General features: G+C 39.0%; 1 protein-coding gene across 1 annotated transcript; it reads right to left on the bottom strand.

Moving 5' to 3' along the window:
- Positions 1-31: 31 nt before the first annotated feature.
- Positions 32-24,527, bottom strand: rxfp2a (relaxin family peptide receptor 2a). Its single transcript, XM_085363424.1, has 20 exons — positions 24,455-24,527; positions 23,588-23,731; positions 18,469-18,552; positions 17,856-17,961; positions 16,959-17,030; positions 16,409-16,480; positions 15,898-15,969; positions 15,296-15,367; positions 9,934-10,008; positions 9,502-9,573; positions 7,072-7,143; positions 6,656-6,730; positions 4,861-4,932; positions 4,489-4,560; positions 4,148-4,377; positions 3,095-3,240; positions 2,451-2,546; positions 1,557-1,725; positions 881-1,099; positions 32-165 (listed from the first exon to the last, which is right to left on the bottom strand). Exons 1-20 carry the CDS (start codon positions 24,525-24,527, stop codon positions 32-34), a joined length of 2,127 nt encoding a protein of 708 aa, XP_085219550.1.
- Between the last annotated feature and the right edge of the window lie 356 nt (positions 24,528-24,883).

A 24,883-nucleotide genomic window follows, 5' to 3' on the forward strand; every position in this document is an offset into this window, starting at 1 on the left:
CAGACATAATACTCCTCCTGGCAGAAGAGTATTAGGAGTATTGCCAGTGACAGAGTAAAACTTCCACCTGCTCTCTGAAGAAGCTGGTGGTCAAGGTGTACAGGATGGGGTTCAAGGCACTGTTGATGGGAAGGATGAAGATGACAACCCAGCTGGAGATAGTGCCTAAGGAAGGAAACATTTCACAAGTGATTGAAATCTAGAGAAATATAATTGTGTTGATGCTTGTTAGCAAACTATTCAATAAAGTAACACAGTGACCTATACATACACACACACATGTATATACACACACACACATATATATATACATATACACACACGTATATACACACACACACACACATATATATATACATATACACACACATGTATATATATATATATATATATATATATATCCATAGGTCCCTCATCCTATTCATGTAGCCCCTTCCGCCGGGGTTACTTGCGTAGTAGCATTCCAACAACGCCCTTTTTTTTGTCTCTTGCCCACCGATGCCTTCCTGTTCCAGTAGCCCACTTTTCGTCAGGGTACCCTGGTTCCTCAACACCTGACGCGGACCTCGTTGATCCGGGCGACGTCCGAGCCGGCATGCCTTCATATTTATCTGTCTCGCTCATGTCTGCGGTAGGCTTGCTTAGTATAGGGGGTCTAGCCTTAGGACCCTTACTGGATACAGACGCCCCAGGCAGGAATCGAACTCGCAATCCTGTGTTCCAAAGGCGTGTAGTCTAACCACTACGCATTCGTAAGAAGGGACTGCTAGATATATATATATATATATATATACACACATATATATCTATACATACACATATACACACATATATATCTATACATACACATATACACACATATATATGTTTCACTTCTTACCAGGGATCTCCACCTCCAGCAGCGAGAGGACTTTCACCAAAAATATAGGAATCCAGCAGAGGGCATCAGAGAACACGATGAAGAAAAACCTGTTGGCCACAGCCACATCTCTGTGCAGTCCGCTCCTCAGGTCGGTGGCATTGATGCCGGTTTTATAGATGGAGCAGAACATACTGGAGTAGGAGAATACAATCACCAGGAAAGCCACCAGGTTTAGACCTAAAGAGATACAAATGCTTTTCATGCTGGCTGGGACTATATCAAACACCGTTATGCAGTTCATACAGTATTAAATACAGTATTTAAGTGGTTTTGAACACAGGACAGTTCTGCTTCACAGATTTGTACTGCGTAGTTTTTTTTACTTTACACTTTGTATATTCTGTGATAATGAACAATTTCGCATTTCTTTGGGTGTTTAAAGTTTAAATGGAAGATTGTCTTTCTTTTCTGAAAAAGACAATTTAAAAAAAAGATTTTACTGAACTCCAATTCAATTCAATTTCATTTATACATCACCAAATCACAGCAACAGTTGCCTCAAGGTGTTTTATGTTGTAAGGTAAAGACCCTACAATAATACAAAGAATTATTCCCACTTCTGAGTGCTGTCTCTTACTTATGTAAGTATAAAATATGGAATGAAAATTCATGAAAAACAAAATCTTCTATTCACCCAGAAAAATCCCTGTGGAATATCCTTTGGCAGTAGGTTTTTCTTGCCTGTCAGAGTGCAGGGGAAAGCAGACCCCATTACGTCCGTAGTAGTTCCCAAAGACGTCCTCATTCATTAGGGGCACGGCTGCAATAATAAACCCCAGCAGCCAGATCGAGGCCAGGACCACCTTAAAGCAGGACAACATACATGCTGTCAGGATTTCACACAAAGTACTCTTCAAATTCCCCAAATAAGAAAAGTTATGACTGCCTGGGTTTCCAAACTCTAGTTGACATTTATTTAATCAGATTTCAAGCATTTGCTTCAATCAAGTTGCCTCCTGCTGACTGACGAGTCACTTCATGTTCTGCCTCTGTGTGGACAATCTGGGAGAACAAGCAGTAGGTCTTTTAATTCTTTACTGGTGGATGTGAGGTGGGTGGAGGCATATTTACAGTAAATGGCTGACTCTTAGACTTGGTTCAAAGCAGTAAAATGAATAGTAGACTGTAGTAAATCTGGAAATGATCAATATTTTGGGGATGGTGATGTTCAGGGGTTACTTTATACTTCATACCAAACCAGTAGAACAAAGGATATCTCTCTTTTGTTCTTCACACAAACTGTTTTCCCTTACAGCTAAGATTACTAGTGGACTAAAATGAGCTACCTGCACTTTACACCTACTGAAGGCATGAAGCTCCCAGCAAACAGTTTTTGTGCTGATGTTAATGCCAGAGGAGGTTTGGAGCTCTGCAGTTACTGAGTCAGTGAGCGTTGAGGACTTTTGTGCAGTGTGTTCTTCAGCAGTTTTTCTTCAAAATAAGAGTGACGATTACTTTGTAGACAAAGACAACAGTTGGATGACATTCATCAGGCACATTGTTCCCCATTTTGAAAAGTGCAACTTACCCCTGTCTGAAATTTGCCTGGGCGCAAATTTCTAAAAGGGAAAACAATGACAAGGAACTTCTCCAGAGTCAGGTAGGTCAGGAGGAGAACAGACACCTGAGGAGAAACATGCACAGCAAATGAAAACAACATGTTTTTAACTTATAAACTGAACACTGCTTTGAATATTGGCTGCACTGTTATTAGTAGAACCTCTATTATGACAGAGGAATCAACATGATTTATAAAGTCAGTCTAATGATGATTTATCCTGGAAAGTGCATAAAGTTCTGAGACAGGTTGTTAAACTCCAGCTGAGGCTTGTTATGTCTCCATCTGCAACAGCTAAAAGCAATGAGTGAGAGTGAATTATAAACACGTTTTTAAAGTAAAAGAGAGCATAATATGAGTACCTTAGTCTGCAAACATGATATTTATATAATGCAGAGCCGAAACAAGCTGATACAGCCAGTGAGCGGAACAAAAGATGATTTTAATCTTGAAGCTACTTTAGCTGAAAACAGCAGGGCAAAAGTACAAGCAAAAAGCGAAGGATGTGTAAGTGCAACTCCTTGTGATGTGTCAGTTTTACAGTACAGATCAGTTTGTCTCAATCTGCATGCATATTTGCGTGTGTTGAAGTGTGATATATACATGGGCAGTACCTCTGAGGAGAGCATGGCCAGGAATCCAATGGTCCGACACTCCGCACTTTCCATCCACAGCAGGGCGTTACGGTTGTACTGACCGCGGAATTTTACATCAGATACGCCAACAAAAAACAGGTACACGCCCATGAGGCAGTCAGCACCTGGATGATAAGGATGACATCTATGAGTCTATTTACAGGCAGATGTGCCCTGTGTGATTATAAGCCCATCTGTCAGCTACATCCTTCCCAAAAACAGTATCATAATATTTTTTAAGTCACCACAACAGGCAAGATTAATGGAACCACAAGCATGGATGGATCTTGCTATATGCAGATACACTCAACAAAAATATAAACGCAACACTTTTGTTTTTGCTCCCATTCCCCATGGGATGGACGTAGAGACCTAAAATTCATTCCAGATACACAATATAACCATCCCTCCCAAACAGTGGTCACAAATCAGTCCAAATATGTGGTAGTGGGCACATCTGCTATATTGAGATAATCCATCCCACCTCACAGGTGTGCCACATCAGGATGCTGATCTGACATCATGAGTAGTGCACAGGTGTACCTCAGACTGCCCACAACAAAAGGCCACCCTGGAATGTGCAGTTTTTTGCGCTATTGGGGGTCTGGGGTCCCAGAACCGGTCAGTATCTGGTGTGACCACCATTTGCCTCATGCAGTGCAACACATCGTCGCATGGAGTCTATCAGATTGTCAATTGTGGCCTGTGGAATGTTGGTCCACTCCACTTCAATGGCTGTGCGAGGTTGTTGGATTTGCATTTTTGGAGTAGGCTTTGCAACAGTGGCATAGAAAGGCACAGGGAATGTGAAAGAGGAGAATGAAGGAGAAGTGTGTAGATTGGGAAGTCTCCAAGCAGTTTGATCCCATCCCAGTATAACAAACTTCTTCATCCTGTTTCATTGGATAGAAGCAAGGCTAAGCTGACTTATTCACTTTCCAAAAGAACAGCTTGACATTTAGATTTATTGCTGCTTTTACAAGTACTTTTATTTTGCGAGACTGTCTCACCCGGTGCTACGTTGTTACTCACAGCAGAGAACTTTGATGCAGGCAGCATGCAGGTTGTTCTCAGCACGAATCAGCGACCTCATGCCGATGACAAACAGATTACCAAAGCAGGTGATGAGGGCCATGACCCAGACAGACACCCGCAGCACCATGTTAGCCAGGAGGTCCTCAAAAGAAGAGATGCCATCTGTGTTGGGTTTACAGGACCTCACATGAGGTGCATAGGAACAGTACTGAAACTTCTTGAAATAGCTTGTAGAGAAAAGAGAAAAATTGTAAAAAACAAACAAAAACACAACCGACAAAGAAGAGATGACAAAACATGCTGGTTCTTCTGAAGTGACGGCTGTGTGTTACACATACATGTGGGAGAGGTTCTTCATGGGAAGGAACACCTTAGTCTGAATATCTGCGATCTCAATTCCCTCCAGCGCTCTGTAGGAAATAACAGATTTCACCACCGCACTAGACTACAGCAAACTCTGAAGACCAATTTCAGCATTAAGACATCAAAGTGAAGAAGCCATTAATGCATTAGAAAGATATTCTGGAGAGTCCCAGATGACTTCAAAGAAGTGTTTGAAGATTTAAACTAGTATTCATGATTGAGGTTAGAATAACATTTAGAGGAAAGTTATTAAAATTAAGCATGTAGTTGTGATGTTTGAGGCTCAGGGCAATAAAGGTCCTCACATGTATAAAAACAGGCAAACGTGTATATGTCAGAGTACTTACAGAGACTGAAGATGTGTCAGGTGGTGGAAATGGCTTGGATGAATACGGAGGAGAGGATTATGGGAGATATTTCTGAAACAAGAAACAGATGATAAACACAACAAAGCCTGTCAACATGAAATATAACAAATGGCCAAATGACAGTACATTCCTGACATCCTTGATTGTTTAAAACAAGTAAAAAAACAGGTCTGTGTCCAATTACACCTGACATTAGATACAGAATGCTTTCTGCACTTTTCCCCCTGCTCAGATTACATAGTTTAGAGTAGATTTAAAGTCTTCTTTAGAGGGCCTGAATAACTACAAGCCAGAAATGTTGCAATGAGCAATGGCAGGATAGATCTGTGCAATAGCATATTTTGATACTTTGACATAATAAATTCTTTCCTGCTTTGTAAGTCACTTCACGATGGACAGCTTTTGAAGTGACAGCAGTGATCTGTGAGATCAGCCTGCACTTCCAAGAAAAAAAAAAGGGCAAGCGTAGGGATTTCAGCGAGTTTGACGAGGGCCAAACTGTAATGGGTTGACGACTGGGTCAGAGCAGCTTTTTTGAGGTGTGCCCAGTCTGTAGTGGTCACTATCTATCCCAAGTGGTTCAACGAAAGAACAGTGGTGAACCAGCAGCAGGGTCATTGATGCACGTGGGAATCGAAGGCTGGCTTGTGTGGTCCGATCCAACATATGAGCTGTTGTACTGCAAACTGATGAAAACATGTCAGAATATACTGTGCATCACAGTTTGTTGTGTATTGTGCTGCATTTTCACAGATCATTCATGGTACCCATGTTGACCATGCTGCTTTTTGGACCCAGTGTGTCCACTGCAGGGCACCAAAAAGCAAAAAGTAGCACAACGATGAGTTTGAGGTGTTCACATGGCCTCCAAATTCCTAAGATCTCAATCCAATCGAGCACCTGTAGGATGTGCTGGAGAAATAAGTCTGATCCATGGAAGCGCCACCTCACAGTTTACACGATGGAAGGATCTGTTGCTAACATCTTGGTGCCAGATACCACAGCACACCTTCCGGGGTCTAGTCGAGTCCAACCCTTGATGGGCCAGGCCCGTTTTGTCACTGAAAGGGGGATGCACTCCATTGGATGTGTTACTGTATGTGCATTATGTGACATCGAATGAGGGCAGCAGATTGTCCCAAAAGTCTCAATAAACAGCAATTCTTCTGTGATGCGAGTGATTCAAATAGCAGACCCCTAATCCGCCTTTTCCGCCTGTCTCTTTCCTGTGAGGTGTGGGATCAACAAGACTCAAAAACATTTCCATGGATAGCTCGTGCTGTGGAAAATAGCCTAATCTCATTGTTCTAGTTAAGTCTTAGCTAGTGATCGTTAGGGAGTCACACACACACACACACACACACACACACACACACACACACACACACACACACACACACACACACACACACGGAGCCAGCGGACCAACTGGAGCGCAATAGTTTTATGAAAGCAATTATTCATGCGCTGTTACTCTGACTGACAGCATCTCCAGTCCTGGCCCCTCCTTTCCCAAAAAAAGGTCTTCAGCTGCTGCTCATAAACAGGTTTGTCTCAAAGTTAATTCATTTTGATACATTTTTTCCCTTCAGCACTAAGAGGCAAAAGTACAGAAATGTTGTTTTTACGTAATAAGTGGAAGATTTGAGTATGCATAGAAAAGGCTGAGACATTTTATACATACAATTAACACTACTTTAGACCTTGTCCTAATTCAGTCCTGTTACAAAACCCACATAATGACGAATGATTTTCCACACTATCATTTACTCACAGTTTAAGGAGGGAATTGGAGAGACTCTTGAAGGTGTTTTTTGGCAGCTCCCTAATCCTGTTCCTAGACAGATCCCTAAAGAGGATGAAAGAGAAACAAGGGAAAAATTAAACCTCCTGACTCATTTTATAGCACATTTACATTTTTCTCATTCAATTCCAAACATGGACAGCGTAAACATGCATAGAAAACAGCAAAGGCTTTAAATAAATGTGCAGATACATAATGTTTGCATGAAATTCTACACAGGTTTCTTTTCTTACTCATCCCTGACACTTCATATCTCATCAGAACAAAACCTCTCTAACACCAGCCTCACCAGAATCTCTTTGAGTGAACTTGAAGACAGTGGTGTATATTTATTTATTTATTTTGACATGGTTTTACTGGCTTTCTGTGAATATGCTCTTACTCACAGTTCGGCCAGCTTCCACAGAGACTGGAAGGTGTTTTCGGGAATTGTCCTAATCCTGTTGTCTATCAGTAACCTGAAGAAGGCAGAGCTGCTGTCAGAAACCATGCAGAGAGCTGCAAAGTGCTGTTGGAAAACTGGTATAAATGGATACAATCTCATTTACTTTAGTCAGTCTTAACCATGTCCTCAAAGTTTGCATGACCCTGCTTAGGCCTCTGTACTCACTGAACTTCGTGTGAATCCTTTCCTCTAATTCAGCTCATTTCACTGCCAAACCTCATGGCTCATCTCCTCTCAGCCCTATGTTGTGTTTTTATTTGTGGAGTTTAAAAATGCCGCACATGCATTCATTTGAAACAAACCTTGATTGCACTTCTGTATAGATCTCAGTTTAACCTCCTCTGAGGCACATGAGCTGCTCTGATAGGTCCTGACAACAACAGGCTTTACTGTTGGGCTTTGCAGGGCTATTTGTGAAACAGCAAGTCGGCAGCCTTGGTGAGGTCAGGGATGCAGCATCCACCAAGGAGATTGCGACTTGGCTCACCGAAGTGGAAGAGCTTAAATTTAAGTGTATGGCATTTGTCTGGCTTCTGTTGGTGTATGAGGTGATCGTGTTGACAGTGGGAAGCAAAAGATCCATATACACAATCCACTGACCCTATAGTTGAATCAACAGACATGGTGTTCTGGCAGATGTGGTGACAAGTGAATGAATAGGTGCCATCCCACAAGCTCACTATCACATGGTAGTGACGGACCTGGAATAATAACCTGGCAGACTAAAACCCAGAGCATTAATTTCTGTTTATGTCCTATTTAACTCAGTGACCCTCCACATCTGGGATAAAAATAAATGAAGAGCACAATGTGCCCAGGAAAAGCTTTACTTAAGCATATTCTCCGGAGCTATTGGGTCTAGTGACATGATTGCATGCCGAGGCCAACTCCAAGTATGACTGCAGGAAAAGAGCTGGTGAGAAGCCTAATTAAGCCAAGATCAGCAGGCCTGCCTACCACAGTGTAATTTTTGGCCTGAGCCAAGTTTCCAAGCAAGTTTAGGCCAGGCCTGATAGTCACATTTAGTTGCGCCAATTTCTATTTCTATGCTTGTTTGACCAATTTCTTAAAGATCTGATTGCACAGCAGAATTTGTTTTGTTAATTAATGAAATAAATAAAAAGAAAACAAGTGTGTCTGAGGGTGGGCGCGCCAAGGGGAGAGAACAGGAGATAAACTTAGATGAACAGATAAAATAAAATGAATAAAACATAATTAAAGGATTAAAGTGGGAGATTTTCTAAAAACTTAAGCCACTTAAGTCCCTTAAGGATGATTAACTAACTGCATTGATATATGAAAAGTCCATCATTTCTAATGTATTTCCTGTAAACACAACATTAACTGCGTTTAGGCACAACTGAGACCTCAGAGATATATGAAACATGCACAAACACATCCTCATTACACTTAACTAACACTTGCTGTAGACTAACAATGCAACAGCTGTAATATTGTATCTATATCACATTCTGTTATAGTTCTGACACGAGCAACATTTCAACAAGTGATTCTTTTTACTGTGGACACTTTGTAAAATGCAAAAAAATGAAAGACACAAACTTTTTATTTAATTGTTTATCTACTAATTTGAATGGCTGTGGGGGGGGGGGGGGGGGGGGGTCTTGTCTTATGCATAGTTTTGTCTTTGTTGGGCCATTGTGTTTGAAACACCTGCTCTACTGGGTTGAGATGTTGAGAGGCCATGTCCAAGAAACCAGTTCGAAGTGATCTGAGCCATGAGAAGATGGGTGCACTGTGGTCATGGTCAGCAACAATACTCAGGTAGGCTGTTGTGTTTAAACAATGCTCCACTGGTCTGAAGGGACACAACGTGTGCCAAGAAAATATCCCCAACACTATTCCACCACTAACCCGAGCTTTGACACAAGGCAGGATGGATCCATGCTTTCTTGTTGTTAATGCCAAATGCTAACATCCAGATGTTGCAACAGAAATCATGACTCATGAGACCAGACAACATTTTTACAGTCTTCTTTAGACATCCTAAAAACTTGATTATGTTCATCTGGGCATAGTGTTTTCAGTGGGAGAAACGTTTTGTCACTCATTCAAGTGACTTCTTCAGCCTCGTGACATTCATTTGAACTTCAGCAGGTCGTCTTGACCATGTTTTCATGCCTACATGCACAGAGTTGCGGCTATTTGTTTGGCCGATTAGATATTTGTGTTATTGAGTAGTTCAACAAGTGTACCTAACAAAGTAGCTGCTGAGTATATATGCAGCATCTGAAGATCAAACAACACCTCTCGTTACCTTATCTTTTGGGAAACTTTCTGTGTGGTGCGCAGATTTAAACCCTGAGCTTTCAGCATTCTTATTGAACTTTTAATAAAGCAGGATACTCACAAAACTTCAAGCTTGCTGCATGTCTTTAAGATAGAGTAGTTAAGAGTTTGAATCTGGTTTCCCTCAAGATCCCTGAGAGTAGTGAAAACAGGAGGAGAGGGAAAATAAAAATGTACATTTACTAAACATACAAATATAAGGGTGTAATTTTCATAGATCTTTGGTAAAAGTTATGAAAGAAAAAATAAATGGAATATTTTTTCTTGCACTTAATCTGCTCAGAAAAAAATAAAGCAAATCTGAGCAGCCCCAGAGATATCGGCTGACTCAAACCGTCATGCAACTCAGTATCACCTCTATAATACCAGTTTAATTTGTTATTTATATATGCAAACAAGGACAAACACACATCAGCATAACTGCTACACTTTTTAGTGCACTAACATCACATGCACTACACACCTGCATGCACACAAGTACACTCTCACTCACAGCCAGTCCAAGGCAGGCATGTGTTGACAGAAGCTTGGATGAGGAAGCTGCTGCAGTGAAGTGTTCACCATGGACCTGAAGGGGGGAGGAAGACATTTAATCGCAAAACTAAATAGGACTGAACAGAGTTGTAGAGTGACTACTAAACAGATGTAAGGCTTAGACTGTGACTTTTAAGGGCCAATTTACTCCTGGACTTCTTGTCATCCATATATAAATGTGCTGATCCTCAGAGTGTAGGATCGGGGGTCAGTCAAGCAAAAGTGAGTCAAAAGTCAGACAGACAGCATGAAGCAGCAACATGTTTGCATGGAAAAATGTTCACATGTCATATACTTGACTCATAACTTTATTATCTTTGTTTATGTACAGGCTGTTATTTCACCAGCAAGGCAGGCTGTAAATTCTAAAAAGAAAAGTTAGTGTATACACGACATTATCACACAGTTTATATGACTTTGGGATGTTATTAAATTATGTCCCAGGAACTTTTATATACATTTTGAAAGGTAAGTATTAGAGATGGCACGATAGCACTTTATGTCCGATACCGATATCATAAATTTGGATATCGGCCGATACCAATATGAATCCGACATAATGTGTTTTTTAATCAATAAAACGTTTTTTTAATATCTTGCTGCTTTTTGTATAAGTTCATACTTAAGTTAAAAAAAAAACAAAAAACCAAACAAACACTAAAGCTATTCTGTTATATCTGTATGCAAAAAATGCACTGCACCCAAAATATTTCATAGTTCAGCAATACTGATCAATCTAATAAACTTAAACCTACTCCATCCTCCCTATTCTGGTATTTTAAAGAGTAAGCAACCTAACTAATAGGGCTCTAAAACTCCCAGCAAAAAAACAAAACAAAAAAAACAAACAAAAAAAATAAGGAACCACCCTCCACCTCATGATGCTTAATCGACGTAATCAACCTTAATTTGATGCAGTGTGAAAGAAAATGCACAGAAATAAATTATTTTTCAAGAATTATTAAATAGATTCAACATCTTTCTTTAACAGAACTGCAGACTGCACAGATGGTACCTCCCCAAAGGAAAAAGTAATATAGCTTACTAGGGTATATTAGACTTAACAGTTACTATATACAGTAATGGACTTATTTACATCAAATTAAAACTTTGGGTGTAAGATTCAGATAATTATTCATTAAAAGCTAGACATTTTAAATGAGAATAAGAAAGAAAAGTATGTCTTTGTGCCCCCTTCTCCCTGTTCATGTCCTATCAGCCCCCCTGGCTAAACTTTGCTAGATCCGCCCCTGCACAGTTACCAGCCATCAGCTGCATAGAAAAGGATCCTGGTCTAGAAAGTAATATTAAATAAATTTTAACAACAGATTATCAAGCTTAAACGTGCTTCTGTTATTCAGCCGCTGGTTTCCTCTTTCTGGTGCAAAGTGGGAGATAAACAAACAAGAGAGACGGACTCGCGACAGAAAAGCCGATCAGCTGATCATTAAGCAGTTTCATGATTGAAGTAGCAGCAGGAGAGGGAGGGGGAGAGAAGAGGCAGTCGCTCCATATATCGGTTGTTAAGCTTAACGCGGGAATGCTTTACAAACATTCAGAGATGAACTTACACACTTGCTTTACTTCTCTCTGATCACTTCCTCGGAGATGAAATGCTGGTTTGGTAGCGAAGCTACAAATACACAAAGCCGCTCTATCACGTGAGCACACTGCTCCAACGTGGTACGGTTATGAGGAGAGTTACGCCGTGTCGAAAGTTTTGTGTGGTGCTTTTTTGATATTTAATGGATCGGATTACATTTTTTATTTCTCTCCGATATCCGATCCAGTAATTTACGTCAGTATCGGACCGATACCGATATGTAATATCGGATCAGTCCATCTCTAGTAAGTATATTTGCATGTACAAAAGAATGTCCACCCACGAACCTTTCAAAATAAAGTTACAGGTACATCTTTGCTGAGAAAATCAGAAATTCTGAGTATTTTTTTTCTCTCCATGAAGTTGAAGCTTGATTGTTTTGCACGGACCTGTTTTATCTAAAAGCTTACAGTTCCTTGAGTTGTATCTTTTGTTCATATCACACAGGTGGATGTATTACATTTATTAGAGGCTAATTAACTAAATGATCTTGCAGCCATTGTTCACCTGCTATAAAACAAGGGGTTGAAACTGGAGCATTTTTATCCAAAGCATGGCCGGAGAGACCAAAATGCTATGACCTCAAAGAAGATACACATCAAGCTTCTCATCAGTGATAGAAAAAGGTCTCTTCTAAATCACTTCTCGGGAAAGGAACACATGTCCAGATGCTTTGGGTGGGCTTAGACATATCCGCATTTCACCGCGGATGACTGGAAAACTCAGTTTTCTGATGAAACCAAGTTTTTGGTTTCTGCCAGTAATAGAAGTCTGAGATGTACAAGACAGAGAATGATATGGCAGCGCATCAAGCCCACACTGAAATGAGGTGGTAGGAATATTCAAGTGTAGGGATGTTTTGCCAGTTCTGGACTTGGACAGTTGTGTCAAACTGACTTCCCTCTAACCAATGAGAAGCGTGCTTCATTCCTCAAGAAATATGCTAGATACATAAGTTCTTCCAAGGCAGGAATGACATATGCTCACAACTGCACTGCCAAACAATAACAGAATGGATGTACCAAACTGTTCACTGTAATTTTCTTTCTTCAAATCTCTGCTGATGCTGAGATGAACAAAAGAAAAAAAAATCAGACATTGAGCCAGCTATATAAATGGTAGCTGATGGGGTTTTATTAACTATGTGGAGTAAAAAAATCCCTATTTGCTTAAGAATTATGGCACAGGCAGACCTCAACTCTGAAACAGTTTCCATATCAAAACAATGTTTAATATTTTGGGTGGCAACACTTCAGCGGGCAGTAAGGACAAGGGACTCTGATTCCAAAGATGAATGGGGAATCAAATGAGAGACATATGGTCATCCCCGTCTAACAGTCCCTCCGTGGAAGTGCAAACACTCTTTGAGGAGGCAGGTGGAGTGAGAACACATTTTATGTCTGAAACATAAACATTAAAAGGGTTATTTCGTGAGACGGATACCTGTTGTGGTTGGATTTAAGAAAACATGCAGAGAATGAGCCAAGCAGATGCAGCTCAGGGTGACGGGTCTGAAGTTGATTTCCAAGAAATTGTATTGTGAGAACCAAAATCACGTTCTCATGTCGTGGAAAGAGCAGCAGCTAGGGTTGAGCTAGGCCAGGTCTATGAGTCAGAGTGGACAGAGTAGAAGGAATTAATCTAAAGGGAACGATGGGCGGAAAATAGGTAAAGAGAGATTGAGCATTACCTAGTGTAAATTAATCCAGGGCTTTAGGACCTGACCTCCTGAGACCCTGCGTCATATGGGTACATAACGTTTTGGCTTTTCTGCACCTTATACGTCATCCTGCTCAGTAAAGTGTTTAATACTTTGTTGATATTAAGCCATTGTCCCCATAAGATGACTTAATATCTGTTAAAAGATTATGATTTTTTTTTTTTTTTACATTATCTGATCCAACTAAACCCAAACAGCTGGGAGAAATTAAAAATACTTCCCAAACGACAGCTCAGGTTTCAGAAAGTATATTAAAATATGATTAAAGTAGTCTGTGAGTCATGAAAAACGAAGTTAAGCGTGTTACTTGTCATCACTTTACTCCAGTATTCACATTTCTACCACTATATCTCTGTGTTGAGTTCAAGGGGTTAAGTGAAAGTAGGTAAAACGGTTGTTCAAAGGAATATGACAAAACTTCCTGTCACAGTCTTTCTTCCCTCCCTTAAATGGCTGGTTTCACAGACTAAGCTCAAATTAAGCCAGGCCTCAATGGATTAGTTAGCCTACTATCAGCTGCCCTAAATTCAGCTTAGTTAATCAGAAGTGTGTCATGGCCCAGGATATTGGACTCTTTGGAATATTTGGCCTTGTTTACTAAAATCTTCGATCATCAGTTCTTAGTTTGGTTATAGCGTTTATTTTGTTTTGCTCTTAACTCTCATTTTGGTTTGTATTAGAGGTTGTTTTTTAATCCTTTAGTGTTTCATGTCAAGTGTATTTATTTGTCTGCATTTCTCTGTTTAGTTATTGTTTCTAACTTTCCATTTTGTTTGGGCAGTTATTTGTCCCGTGTCTTGAGTTTAGTTTTACTTCCTTCCTCTTGTCTCGCTGACTTCATTGTCTTCAAACTGTGTCTTGTTTACCTTCTGCTTTCACTTACCCTGATGACCTTAGAGTATGCGTATGTGTATAAATAGACTCGTCTTTCCTTGAAGTCTTTCTCACTGTGTCTGTTGAATCATCGCTGTGTCACTGCTCGTTTGAAGAATTTGGATTTCATTTTTGTCCCAATGTGCCCTGCCACCACCTTCAATAAGAAGTTTGCCTTTTGTTTGATGATTTTATCTCCCGAGTCTGCATTTAGGTCCTTGAACCAGCATTATGTGACAAAATCAATGCCTGTTGTAAGACATTCATAAAAACCCAAAATAAAAGATGAAACATCATCGTTGGTACAAGTCTTGAGAGAAACCAGTGGCAGAGGCAAACATTCAAAAATATTTTAGTGAGCATGAAAAAAATAAAAGGAAACAAAAAAATTCTGTTAATCCATGAAATTGTTGTTGATAATCAAAAACATGTAACTGCTACTGAGCAAAATAAAAAGAGAGGCTGAATCCACTTTGCTGTGACTTCAGTGGAAATGAAACTACAAGAACAATAGTTATCTCATATTTCTTATATTCATAACATCAATTATTTTGAAAGTTCTCTACTCTTAGAGACAAACCTTGTTCTGCATCACTTAAAGCCAGGCCAGTTTTTGACTAATGAATAAAATGAGTGGGCGTAGAAACCAAGAATATGGAAGATATTACACAACTATCAAAGTGAAAGATTCCAGATGACGAAAACCTCAAAGTGATCTGAAGTGCACTGGAATTAGCGGCTTCATTTTTGTCCTGACAGGCCTCCGTACTGCATGCTAGCTCCCTCATAAGCAACAGTAATATGAAGTTAAACATGCATTAAACTTAATTCTTAACATTAATCATAGATTTACTCTCACCTTTCCTCTTGCAAATAGCTTGCATTGTAGCATATTTAAAGATAAGTAAAGTTCAGTGCAATGCACGATATTACTTTTGTAAGATGATAAACACTTTTTTTTTTACATGTGCTGCAAAGTAAGGTTTATTTTCCTACTGAGTGCTTTCAGGTTTGCAAGAGTTTAAGACTTTTGATTTTGTAAGTGAAGACCTCAGAGTAGACCTAGACTAGAAACAAATCCAAGTCAAAATTATTACATAATATTAAAAGAAAAATGCAACTCACAAATACATGAGAGACTGGAGCCCAGTGAAGGTGTCCTGGGACAAGCTGCTTAGCGGGTTATGGTCCAACATCCTGACACACAAAACAAGATTACCCAGTTTGACTGCTTAATTGCATTAAATAAGTCATTGGTGATTACAATTTCTTTAGATAAGTGTTACAAATGTGACCCAATATGATTTTTAAACAAATGTGATTTTCAGTATTTCACAATAGCAGCATACAGTACAACATTAGCTCTTGTGTTTTACAGAAGAATTTAGAAAGAAGGGAAAAAACTACTTGAGTCAAGTAAGATTTCACGGGTAGAAAAAAAGCTCAATCCACACATCTGTGCACCGTTTAAACTTGTTATTTTTGCACCATTTCCACTTCTCCACTCTGCTGCTTAAATAAATAATTTTATATCCAGCTAGTGGATTTGTTTCCAACCTGTGGATCAAATGGACAACTTTTGCATCTCAACCTTTAAAATTAAAAGCAAAATTAACAAAATGTTGCAGTCTTTGGATAACTTTTTTTTTAACACAGTCTCCTTGCTACCATGTATTCGTATTTGTGACTATTGAAAGTGCACATCTGTATGCTTTTGAGTTACTTACAGCCACTCCAATTGATTTAGATCCCCGAACACACCGGGACTGAGGAAGGAGATTAAGTTCTCACTGAGAAACCTGAGAGAAAGCATGAAAAGCACAAGAAGTTTGGTCATAAAAAAAGGCAACTATAATGACTACATTATAATCATAGGACATACCCGTAGTTTTGGGTATGATTCTTGGTCAGACAAAAATTGAAGTCATCTTTAGACAGTTTAAATAAATGATGGCATTTTTTCCACAGTTTTATTTGTTGACATTTCATAAACTAAATCTCTCTCTCTCTCTCTTTTTTTTTTTTTTTTTTTTTAAATGCACAGCTTTGCTCATTCCCACAGACTCCACAGAAAAGCCTGGAGTCAAAACACAAATTACAACTGCTTTTCTCCATGTAAGAAATGAGTACCACTCAGGTTAAAAAAAATTAATTGAAGTTGACCTGTAACACAAAAGAGAACTGAAGGAAAACAAAATTAATACACTTGCTTCAGGGGAAACGAGGCAGGATACTTACAACCTCTTTAGATTGTGCAGACTGCTGAATGCATGCTTAGATATGAAGTGGAGGCTGTTGTTCTGCAGAAACCTGAAAACAGAACAGAATAAAAATAACAAATGCTCTTTTATTTCAAACTATGTTTGAGACAATAGGAAAAACAGAAAACTTTCATATGCTCTTAAAATCCTATTTTCACCTGTAAGAGAAATATTATTGTTACCCTTTATTACATGATTATTAAGAAATAACACAGAAAATGTATCTTCTTGTCAACAGACAAGTAGATGGAACAGTCATCTACTGGAAAAACTGGATGCTCAGGTCCAGTATGTCACACTATAAGGCCGCTGTACCAAACTACTAAATGAAAACGTGTATGAAAAGTGTAGAAATCAATACACTCCTTGAGCCGTTGTCATTTCTGAGCTACTATTACTACAGATTCTAAAGGAAGGATAAAATCAAATAAAAGTGATTTGACATTTGCCATTACTAAAAACTAAATTGCCCAGAAACAGACAGCGAAAAAACAAAAACACAAGGATGGCAGCATAAAAATACTCACAGTCTCTCCAGGGCAGAGTATTCTGAGAAAACAAAATCGGACAACACTCGGATCTCATTGCTCCTCAGGGACCTGTAACACAACCCATCAAATGTGGCTGTAAGAAAAACACAAACATACGTTTTGCACAAAGAGGAAAAAATGGAGAGAAAGCGATGAAATGTCTGACACGTTATGTGCAATAAACCATCACACAAACTACAGGCATGCAGAAATATGTATAATATATATAAATTTAATTTGGCACTGACTAATAAAAATAAGTGAATGCGATTTTTGAAAGAACTGTAGCTGCAATTCACACAAGGCTCAGTATACCTTTTGTAATTAGTCTGCTGACAATCATACCCTATTTTTTCCCCCAGGATATTAAACTGTGCTTCAATATTTTAATATAGATCTAAAATATAAATAAAAATCTTTTCAACTTTTCAATCTCAATTTTTTAAACTTTTATCTTCAGTATTCAAATCAATGGATCAATAAATTATTACAGTAACAAGCAATTGAGCTGATGGAATGAGAAAAGCAAGATTAATGAGATATATATATATATATATATATTTTTTTCTTTTCTTTTCTTTAGAGACATGCAGAGAGGTTTTTCTCCATTTAGTCAGTATCCATGGGCTCTCCAAACCTGTAAACCTTTGTGGCTGTACCATGTATGGTTGTGGGACTGTGACAGACAGAGAAACACCTTTGAGTACTCAAAACTACCTCTTTTGTTGTTCTTGGCGTATAGCTGTCTTCAAGGCCATATTTTGCCACGGTGACACACCCACAATGACATGGGCTGTTGTTACCTGCCAAGCCGTTACAGCTTGTAATAACCTAACCTACAAAATAACAAATCACTTGAAGAGGACAGAGTGCTTGGAGTCAAAGGACACTTACAGCCAGGTAACATTTGGCGAGAGCGACGGAACATCCTGCAGGCTGACCTCCACACACTCAACATCTGTCTGTATGCAGTCACAGCTCTCTGGAAACTCCTGCAATACTACACACAGACACACACACATTGTTTTTTATTTAGAGGCTCATTGAAAATTATTTGTCGAATGAAAACATGGCATTTGTTTTTCTCCAGAGCCCAACACAGTTCTCCCTCAGTGTCAACATAACAGTCAATTCTGTGAGTCGTGTGCTGTCGTATCCAGCTGTCAGAATTTGCTAATTGCTGTCCATTAATCTTTGGTGGGGCAACTTTTTCTTTTCTAGGTCACATCATTTGTATTATTTGCTAGCTGATGTCAAAAACTGATCATATTTTCCTTCTTTGATCATTTGTATCATGTCTCTCTGTGGTCTACATGTATTAATGTATCTGTGAAGGTTCTCAGTCATCCAGGTCATCGTAGTCTAAGGAGCTTGCAAAGAAAAGCGTCTGGACTTCTTTAGGTTGGTTTCACCTCTCATCCGAGAAGCTTTTTCAGTTCTAGGGTCAAATGGTGGAGAGTCCCATATTTCTACCCCGGGGTGTATTAATGTGCACACACACACTTACAACACTCATTGAGGAAGTACTGGTCCACAGGGTTAGTCTTCTGTAGTGTGCGGGCAAATAAATCTGCCCATCCGATGTTGTCCCCTGCCAAAGCAAAGAACAAAGAGTTAAATTCACTTGACTGGATAGTAATGATAGTTTATCAAGGTTTTCCTACACTGGCATCACCAGCACATGAGCATTATGGGTACTTTCAGCTGCTCCCTTCTTTTCAAACGAATCACCACAGTACATGGATCCAAACCGGATGCCATTCCCGATGCAACTCTCCCATTTTTCCTGGCTTGGGAACGGCGCTAGGAGTACATTAGCTCGTGACCGCCTGACGCTGGGTTTGTCTACTCCCAGTCGCAAATCAGGAATGTGTTGACCCACCTCACCACGAAGTCACCACCAGAGTATAAGCATTATACTGTGTCAAATGACCTGACATATCCTTGGAACATTATAAGCATTTTAAACGCATCCCTAATGCTATACTGGGAGCTATAAGTGCCCACAAATCAGAAACAGCTTTGACAAATCAGTACCGATGAGGAACAGCAATGATGGAGCAATATTTTCTGTTTTATGGGACTGAGCTACTTTTTGGAACGATTTTATCCCAGTTTTTTCACAAAATGAACTCTAAAGCCTCATCTACCATAGCTACATCTTTCTAAAGCTACTAACAAAAAACCCTAATCTGTTATCAAGCTTCTCTTTAAGAAACATACAAAATATGCCAATCATTATCACAGTGCTGTGTAAAAATGTTCCAAGGAGACCGATTTCTTGTTTTTTTTTTGTTTTTTTTTAACGGTCTTTCAAAGTTTCTCTTTGGACATTGTCTGCTTTTTCAATCGTTTTCAGTCCAGTCCTTGTATATGACCATTTTCAGAGAAATATTTGTTTGTTAAGCCACCCATAAATCATTCAATCATATAAAAAGCACCTGACTCAAGGGATGAACCACTTCTGTGTCTACAGGTAACATACAACTTAGCACAAAAAACCTGAATTAGATCTTCAGGTAATTTCTTACTAGAAGCTGGTCACAATGTGCATGAAAGTGATTTGAGCCTAGTGTAAATAACGGGGAACAAAAACACAGAAATCTTATGGGTGCAATCATTACCAGGGATTATCGCATAAAAAGGAAATGAAAAAGAGCTTTATAGTACTTTTGTCATGGGGGCAGAACGATCTGGAACTGGTGCAGATGTCCTTCTGTCTTCTAGTTGCAGTACTTCTTCAGTACTTACAGAAGCAGAGCGAACAAAAAAAGGGATAAACATTTTTTAACTGGCAGGTAATTTTTGAAAGTTTTCTGAAACTATCTGCAAAACAAACAGTGTGCAGGATAAACTGGTTAGATTTATGATGTCCTTCAACAAAGTACTTACTTTCCTTCTTTGAGTACATTTCAGAGCAGATTGAACTTGTATAAAGTAAAGAAGTAAAAGCACTTCAGTACTTTTTAACTTCTACTTAAATAAAGAATACCTATACTTTTGTGCAAATTACACAAGAACTGGACTGAAAATTAGTGGGAACAGGTCTTATGGAGTGATGAATATGAATTTGATATCTTTAATTGGTCTGGTCTGGTCTGTGTATGGAGGAGGTCAGGAGAGAGGTACAACTCCTGTCAAAATTGATGGAATTCACGTATCATCAGTACCATCAGATTCTGATCCAGCCTGAATACCAACTGGTCTGTGTCAAGTGTCTGATTGGCAGTAGCTTCACTTTTGAGCATGATAATGGTAAAAACGCACCATGGAGCACGATTCCTGAAGAAATTACAATAGAGCTTGTCTAAGAGAGTTCAGGCTGTATTGAAGAACAAAGGTGTTCATACCAAATATTCACTTTCAAGCTTGTTAACATTGTACAGACTCCATTTTTGGCTTATATACTGTACTTTTGCTGTTCCAATTTTCTTAAGAAAAAAAAAAAAAAAAGAAGATTGATAAAGTGCACAAAGTGAACTTCTTTACTGCTGTGCTTGTCATCGTTATGGCAGTGTTGCATAGTGACAATGACTGATGAATATTTGAATGGCGTAGCGACTCTCGACTGTTAATTAAAAGAAATAGATTATTCTCGGATGTCATGGTAACATTTATAGTATTCTTTTACACAGAGGTAATATCCAACAGATGATGACCCTGGTCTTGAATGGTAATTTGAAACAGATTAGTTCTCTAAAACTGGCAAAAACGGGATGTTTCTTTTGGAAAATTACTCTTGGCTCTTGGCTTCAGTCTTTTTCTGAGGCTTTGGAGATTGTCAGGATTACAGTCTTCGTGCCCATGCTCAGCTGGTTGATTTGCAGTTGCAGGAAGACTGTCATGAGAGTTTGATCCAGTGGCTAATACTCCGAGGCCCAAGAGAGGTTGTAGGAAAGCGAGGCTCGATTTGGTCTGGAGTCCCACCAAAGAAAAGAAGGGTTCTTTTGTTTAAGGCGCATGTCACTCCTAATTATCGATGTATAACAAACAGAAGTTCCTTCACTGCTTTATTTATGACACTCAATGGCAGGGGGTAAGTGAAGGTCTGGAGAGGTATATCTCTAGTGAATGAGAACTGAAATGCATAATGCTGGGCTGCGGCAACAGGCCAGAATAAAGGAAGTCAGGACCCGTTGCCATCCTCATGGACTCTGTTTCTGACAGTTTAGTCAGAAATATGCACATGAGTATCCCATCTGAGGTCATTTTGTGTGACTCTGGCATTGGTAGTCCTGGTCCTCCTCCCACAAAGGAGTACACACCAGACCTGATGCTTGATCGACGCCCTTCTACAGTACTTCTTGTGTAACAGCTTTTCTCCTGTTTCAAGTAGTCTTGCTGCAAGACTACCATGCTGTCTGTACCTCAAAATTTTGAATGAAAACTAAGGTATTCAAGATCAGCTTTATTGATTGAAAATTGACCAAAAGCTTATAACCTAGAAACTACGATTCTTACAAGTGTGGTGTGAATTCTCAACAATAATATTGTATGAAGTTTTAAAATATTTCATATTTGATCACTGACTCTCTTTTTAGGGGCAATAGATTGATCTGAAGGTCAAAGTGTTAAGAAGAAGCACTACAAGAGTGCAAACTCCAACTATATAAGGTTTTGCACTCTTTTAGTGCTTCTTAACACTTTAAGAAGAAGCAGTATTTACCTTAAAGGGAATCTGCCTGTTAAATATGACATCATTAGCTATTTCCAGGTCCAAAAGCCCTTCAGTTCTCAAACAAACGCTACAGCATGACTGAGAGTTAAAAGCCGTCAAAATTCTTTCATCTTTAATAAAATGATCAGCATGTCTGCCTAACCAGGTGTAACTATCAAATTTAACATCCAGGCATCCATGAAAAACAGGATTATGAAGTTTAACAGAGTTAGAAGTTAGTGGGGAGTTAGCTTGCTAGTTTTTATTTAAGATGATATACCATGTTCTGACTGAGAAAAATTAAAACATATAGCTCTGCATTCACTTCGGATATAAATGAAGAAGGAAAACTAAACAGCAGTGACATTTTTAGGGTTACCGATGGTGGGCTAGCTAGCATATGGTGGTGTGCTACGTGGTTGCTAGTGTTGGGATTAAATAATTTGTAGTGCCTCAATAATGCTATGCTTCTTATTAATAATAACTGTTATAAAGTTATATAGTGTAGTATTAAGTGGACACAACCCTGAAAAATAAAGGCATGAGACCACGTGTCCTTGGGGAGTAGAAAGCTGTAGCCTCTCGCTCACGCTTCCCTGGGAAAATGTAGATAAGAGGGGACCATCTCTAGAGGAAAGTTACTGAGACACTGTTGTTTAGACTAGAATGAGAGAGCTTCTGTAATAAAACTGTTAGTGGCACACCACCATTTTGAGATCCGTGGCAGAGTGTCATGCAGGACGCATCTCCCTTCTAGAAGTAATAAAGTGTTAAACATTCTACTGAGCAGTGTTTTGTCTTCCATTAGATGCCTCTGAGGAATCAAAAGAACTTGGTGAAGTGTTGATATTTAGAATTGGGGGCTCGTCCGGGATTTGAACCCAGAATCTCTCTACACAGCTATGGTTAGGATAATATAAACACATTAGCACAGCGACACTGGAGTATAACTGCTAACTTTTTCCCATAGATTTTATTTCCAATAAAAGTTAACGTGAGAGTTCCCGATAGGTGGAAACAAATGCAATCGCACGTCAGGAAGAAGCTTCCAAACTTCAGTCAGGTCAACATCTGAGATACATCGACAGCACAGGGTTAGCCATTAATATACTGCTGCACGTTTTAGATTACTCGCTATGAAAAAGTCCTGATCCTCACATTCATGTACTCACTCAAATCTTTGTTAGCCTCAAAGTGATTCTTTTCTGACCCATTCAAATATTTGGTGTCAGGCAAACCGCGAACAGCTGTAGTTACATCGTTAGGTTTTAAAAACTGAGCTTTAAAATGTGCTGCAGATGAACAGGGGTAATAAAAACCCAGAGAAGCCCATGGTGATCACTGACTATTTTTAGACAGTTGTTTATATTAAATAGAACAAGATCCAACACAATAAAACACAAAAGAGAAGACAAGATCCTTAATGAATGCAGTGTAGTTTCGACCAGGAAGCAGGGATTGTACATGATCACTAAACAACCTGCTAGTCGTTAATGCTACTATTGAATGCTGTTTATATTATTTATTCCTTTGTTTTGAAATGTACAAAAAAAAAAAGTAGGAGTAGGTAATGGACAACAGGCACTGATTTATAAATAACTAAACATGAATACCTTAAACTTATTGTATAATATTATACTACAGGATATTTCTGACTGGGCTTGTCGTTCTCTTTGTCTTGCTAAAACTTTTAGTGTCACCTTGAAAGAAAGACAGTTATGAAGTGAAATCACAGGTTAAAATGTGAATTTTCAACTCATGTAAGGTTAAATAAGGCCAAATCTTCATTTCATTAGTTCAGCGTTTCATAAAATGCGAGCTACAAACATCTAAAGTTTATTTAAAAATTCTAACTTATATTAAAAAATAAGAAAATATAATAAAGTCAATATAAACAACATACTATTCCCTTAAAAGTAAATACTGCCTTTGGTCATTTATAACCACTGTTACACTGGCTCACACTTACCACACTGTCTCTCATCAGCTCCATTGGGACAGTCTTTGTGTCCATTACACTGCAAAACTTGAGGGAGGCACTCACTCGTGTTTCCACATGGGAATTGGCCAAGAGGGCATCTAACCCCTCCTTCCACCCAGCTGGTCTCCAGAGCTGAGAAAGGGAGAGGAAAATATAAGAAGAAGGTGCAAATTTATCCAGATAAGAATTAAAATACACAACAAAAATGAAAATAATGCAAAAACATATTTAAAAGAAATGAAAATGGGCTGATAATATTGCACTGATACCTGTGAGTTAGGAGAGATCAACTCGTGCAGCTCTAGGCAACAAAAACGTCAGGTGCAGACCAAATTTAATCATGAAATTCATAAAGAATTCATCAATCTGAGGGTTTTCTGTGTATTTTTAAAAACTATTTCAAAAACACCCCTAATAAATCCATCAAAGGTATCATTAAATCTTTGACTAGACTGCTTTTTTTCTTTTGCATCTGTGTCCCACACATAACGACTTGTAAACCATCGTGTCTGATCAGAGAATTCATTTATTTTAAGGTCTTTCACAGTGAGTCAGACACATGACTCTTTAGTTAGCATGACGTACTTTAAAACAAACCAGAAAGAAATTCCTCATTATTTTTATTTATTTTTTGCCTGTTGTAAAGAAACATGAATTACTGAATGCAGACCTTTTCCTGACATAAAAAAAAAAAAATCACAAAATGTTCCATCTTTTACATGTTTTTTTCCCCGTCCACTAGATTTACCAGTAATCAAACCTAAATATAAATTGGCTTTTTAGTGCTTTTTTCCATCTTCTGTCTTGAAGTATTTCTTTCAGACGGGGTTATTAGCTGCAGATTTTTGGCTGCACATTCTTGATGATCTGTTGAGCTGAGATCTGGGGGGCTGTGGAGGTCATTTGGGTACAGTGAACTCATCGCCATGTTCAAGAAACCCGTTTGAGATGATTTGACATGGTGCGTTATCCTGCTGCCATCAGCTGATGGATACACATGAAGGGACAGCAACAACACTCAGGAACTGTTGAGTTTAAACAACGTTCAGTTGGCACTGATGGGGCCAAAGCGTGCCAAGAAAATAACCCTATTATACCATTAGCAGCAGCCTGGAGCATGAATTCTGACCGTACATTCAAATGTTTCAGCAGAAACTGAGACCTATCAGCCTATAATAATAATAATGGATTGGATTTATATACCGCTTTTCAAGGCACCCAAAGCGCTTTACAATGCCGCTATTCATTCACTCTCACATTCACACACTGATGGAGGCAAGCTAC

Source organism: Diplotaxodon limnothrissa, linkage group LG10 (assembly GCF_057381915.1).
Source record: "Diplotaxodon limnothrissa isolate DT_005_m linkage group LG10, D_limnothrissa_male_GT1.1, whole genome shotgun sequence".
Classification (NCBI taxonomy): Eukaryota; Metazoa; Chordata; class Actinopteri; order Cichliformes; family Cichlidae; genus Diplotaxodon; species Diplotaxodon limnothrissa.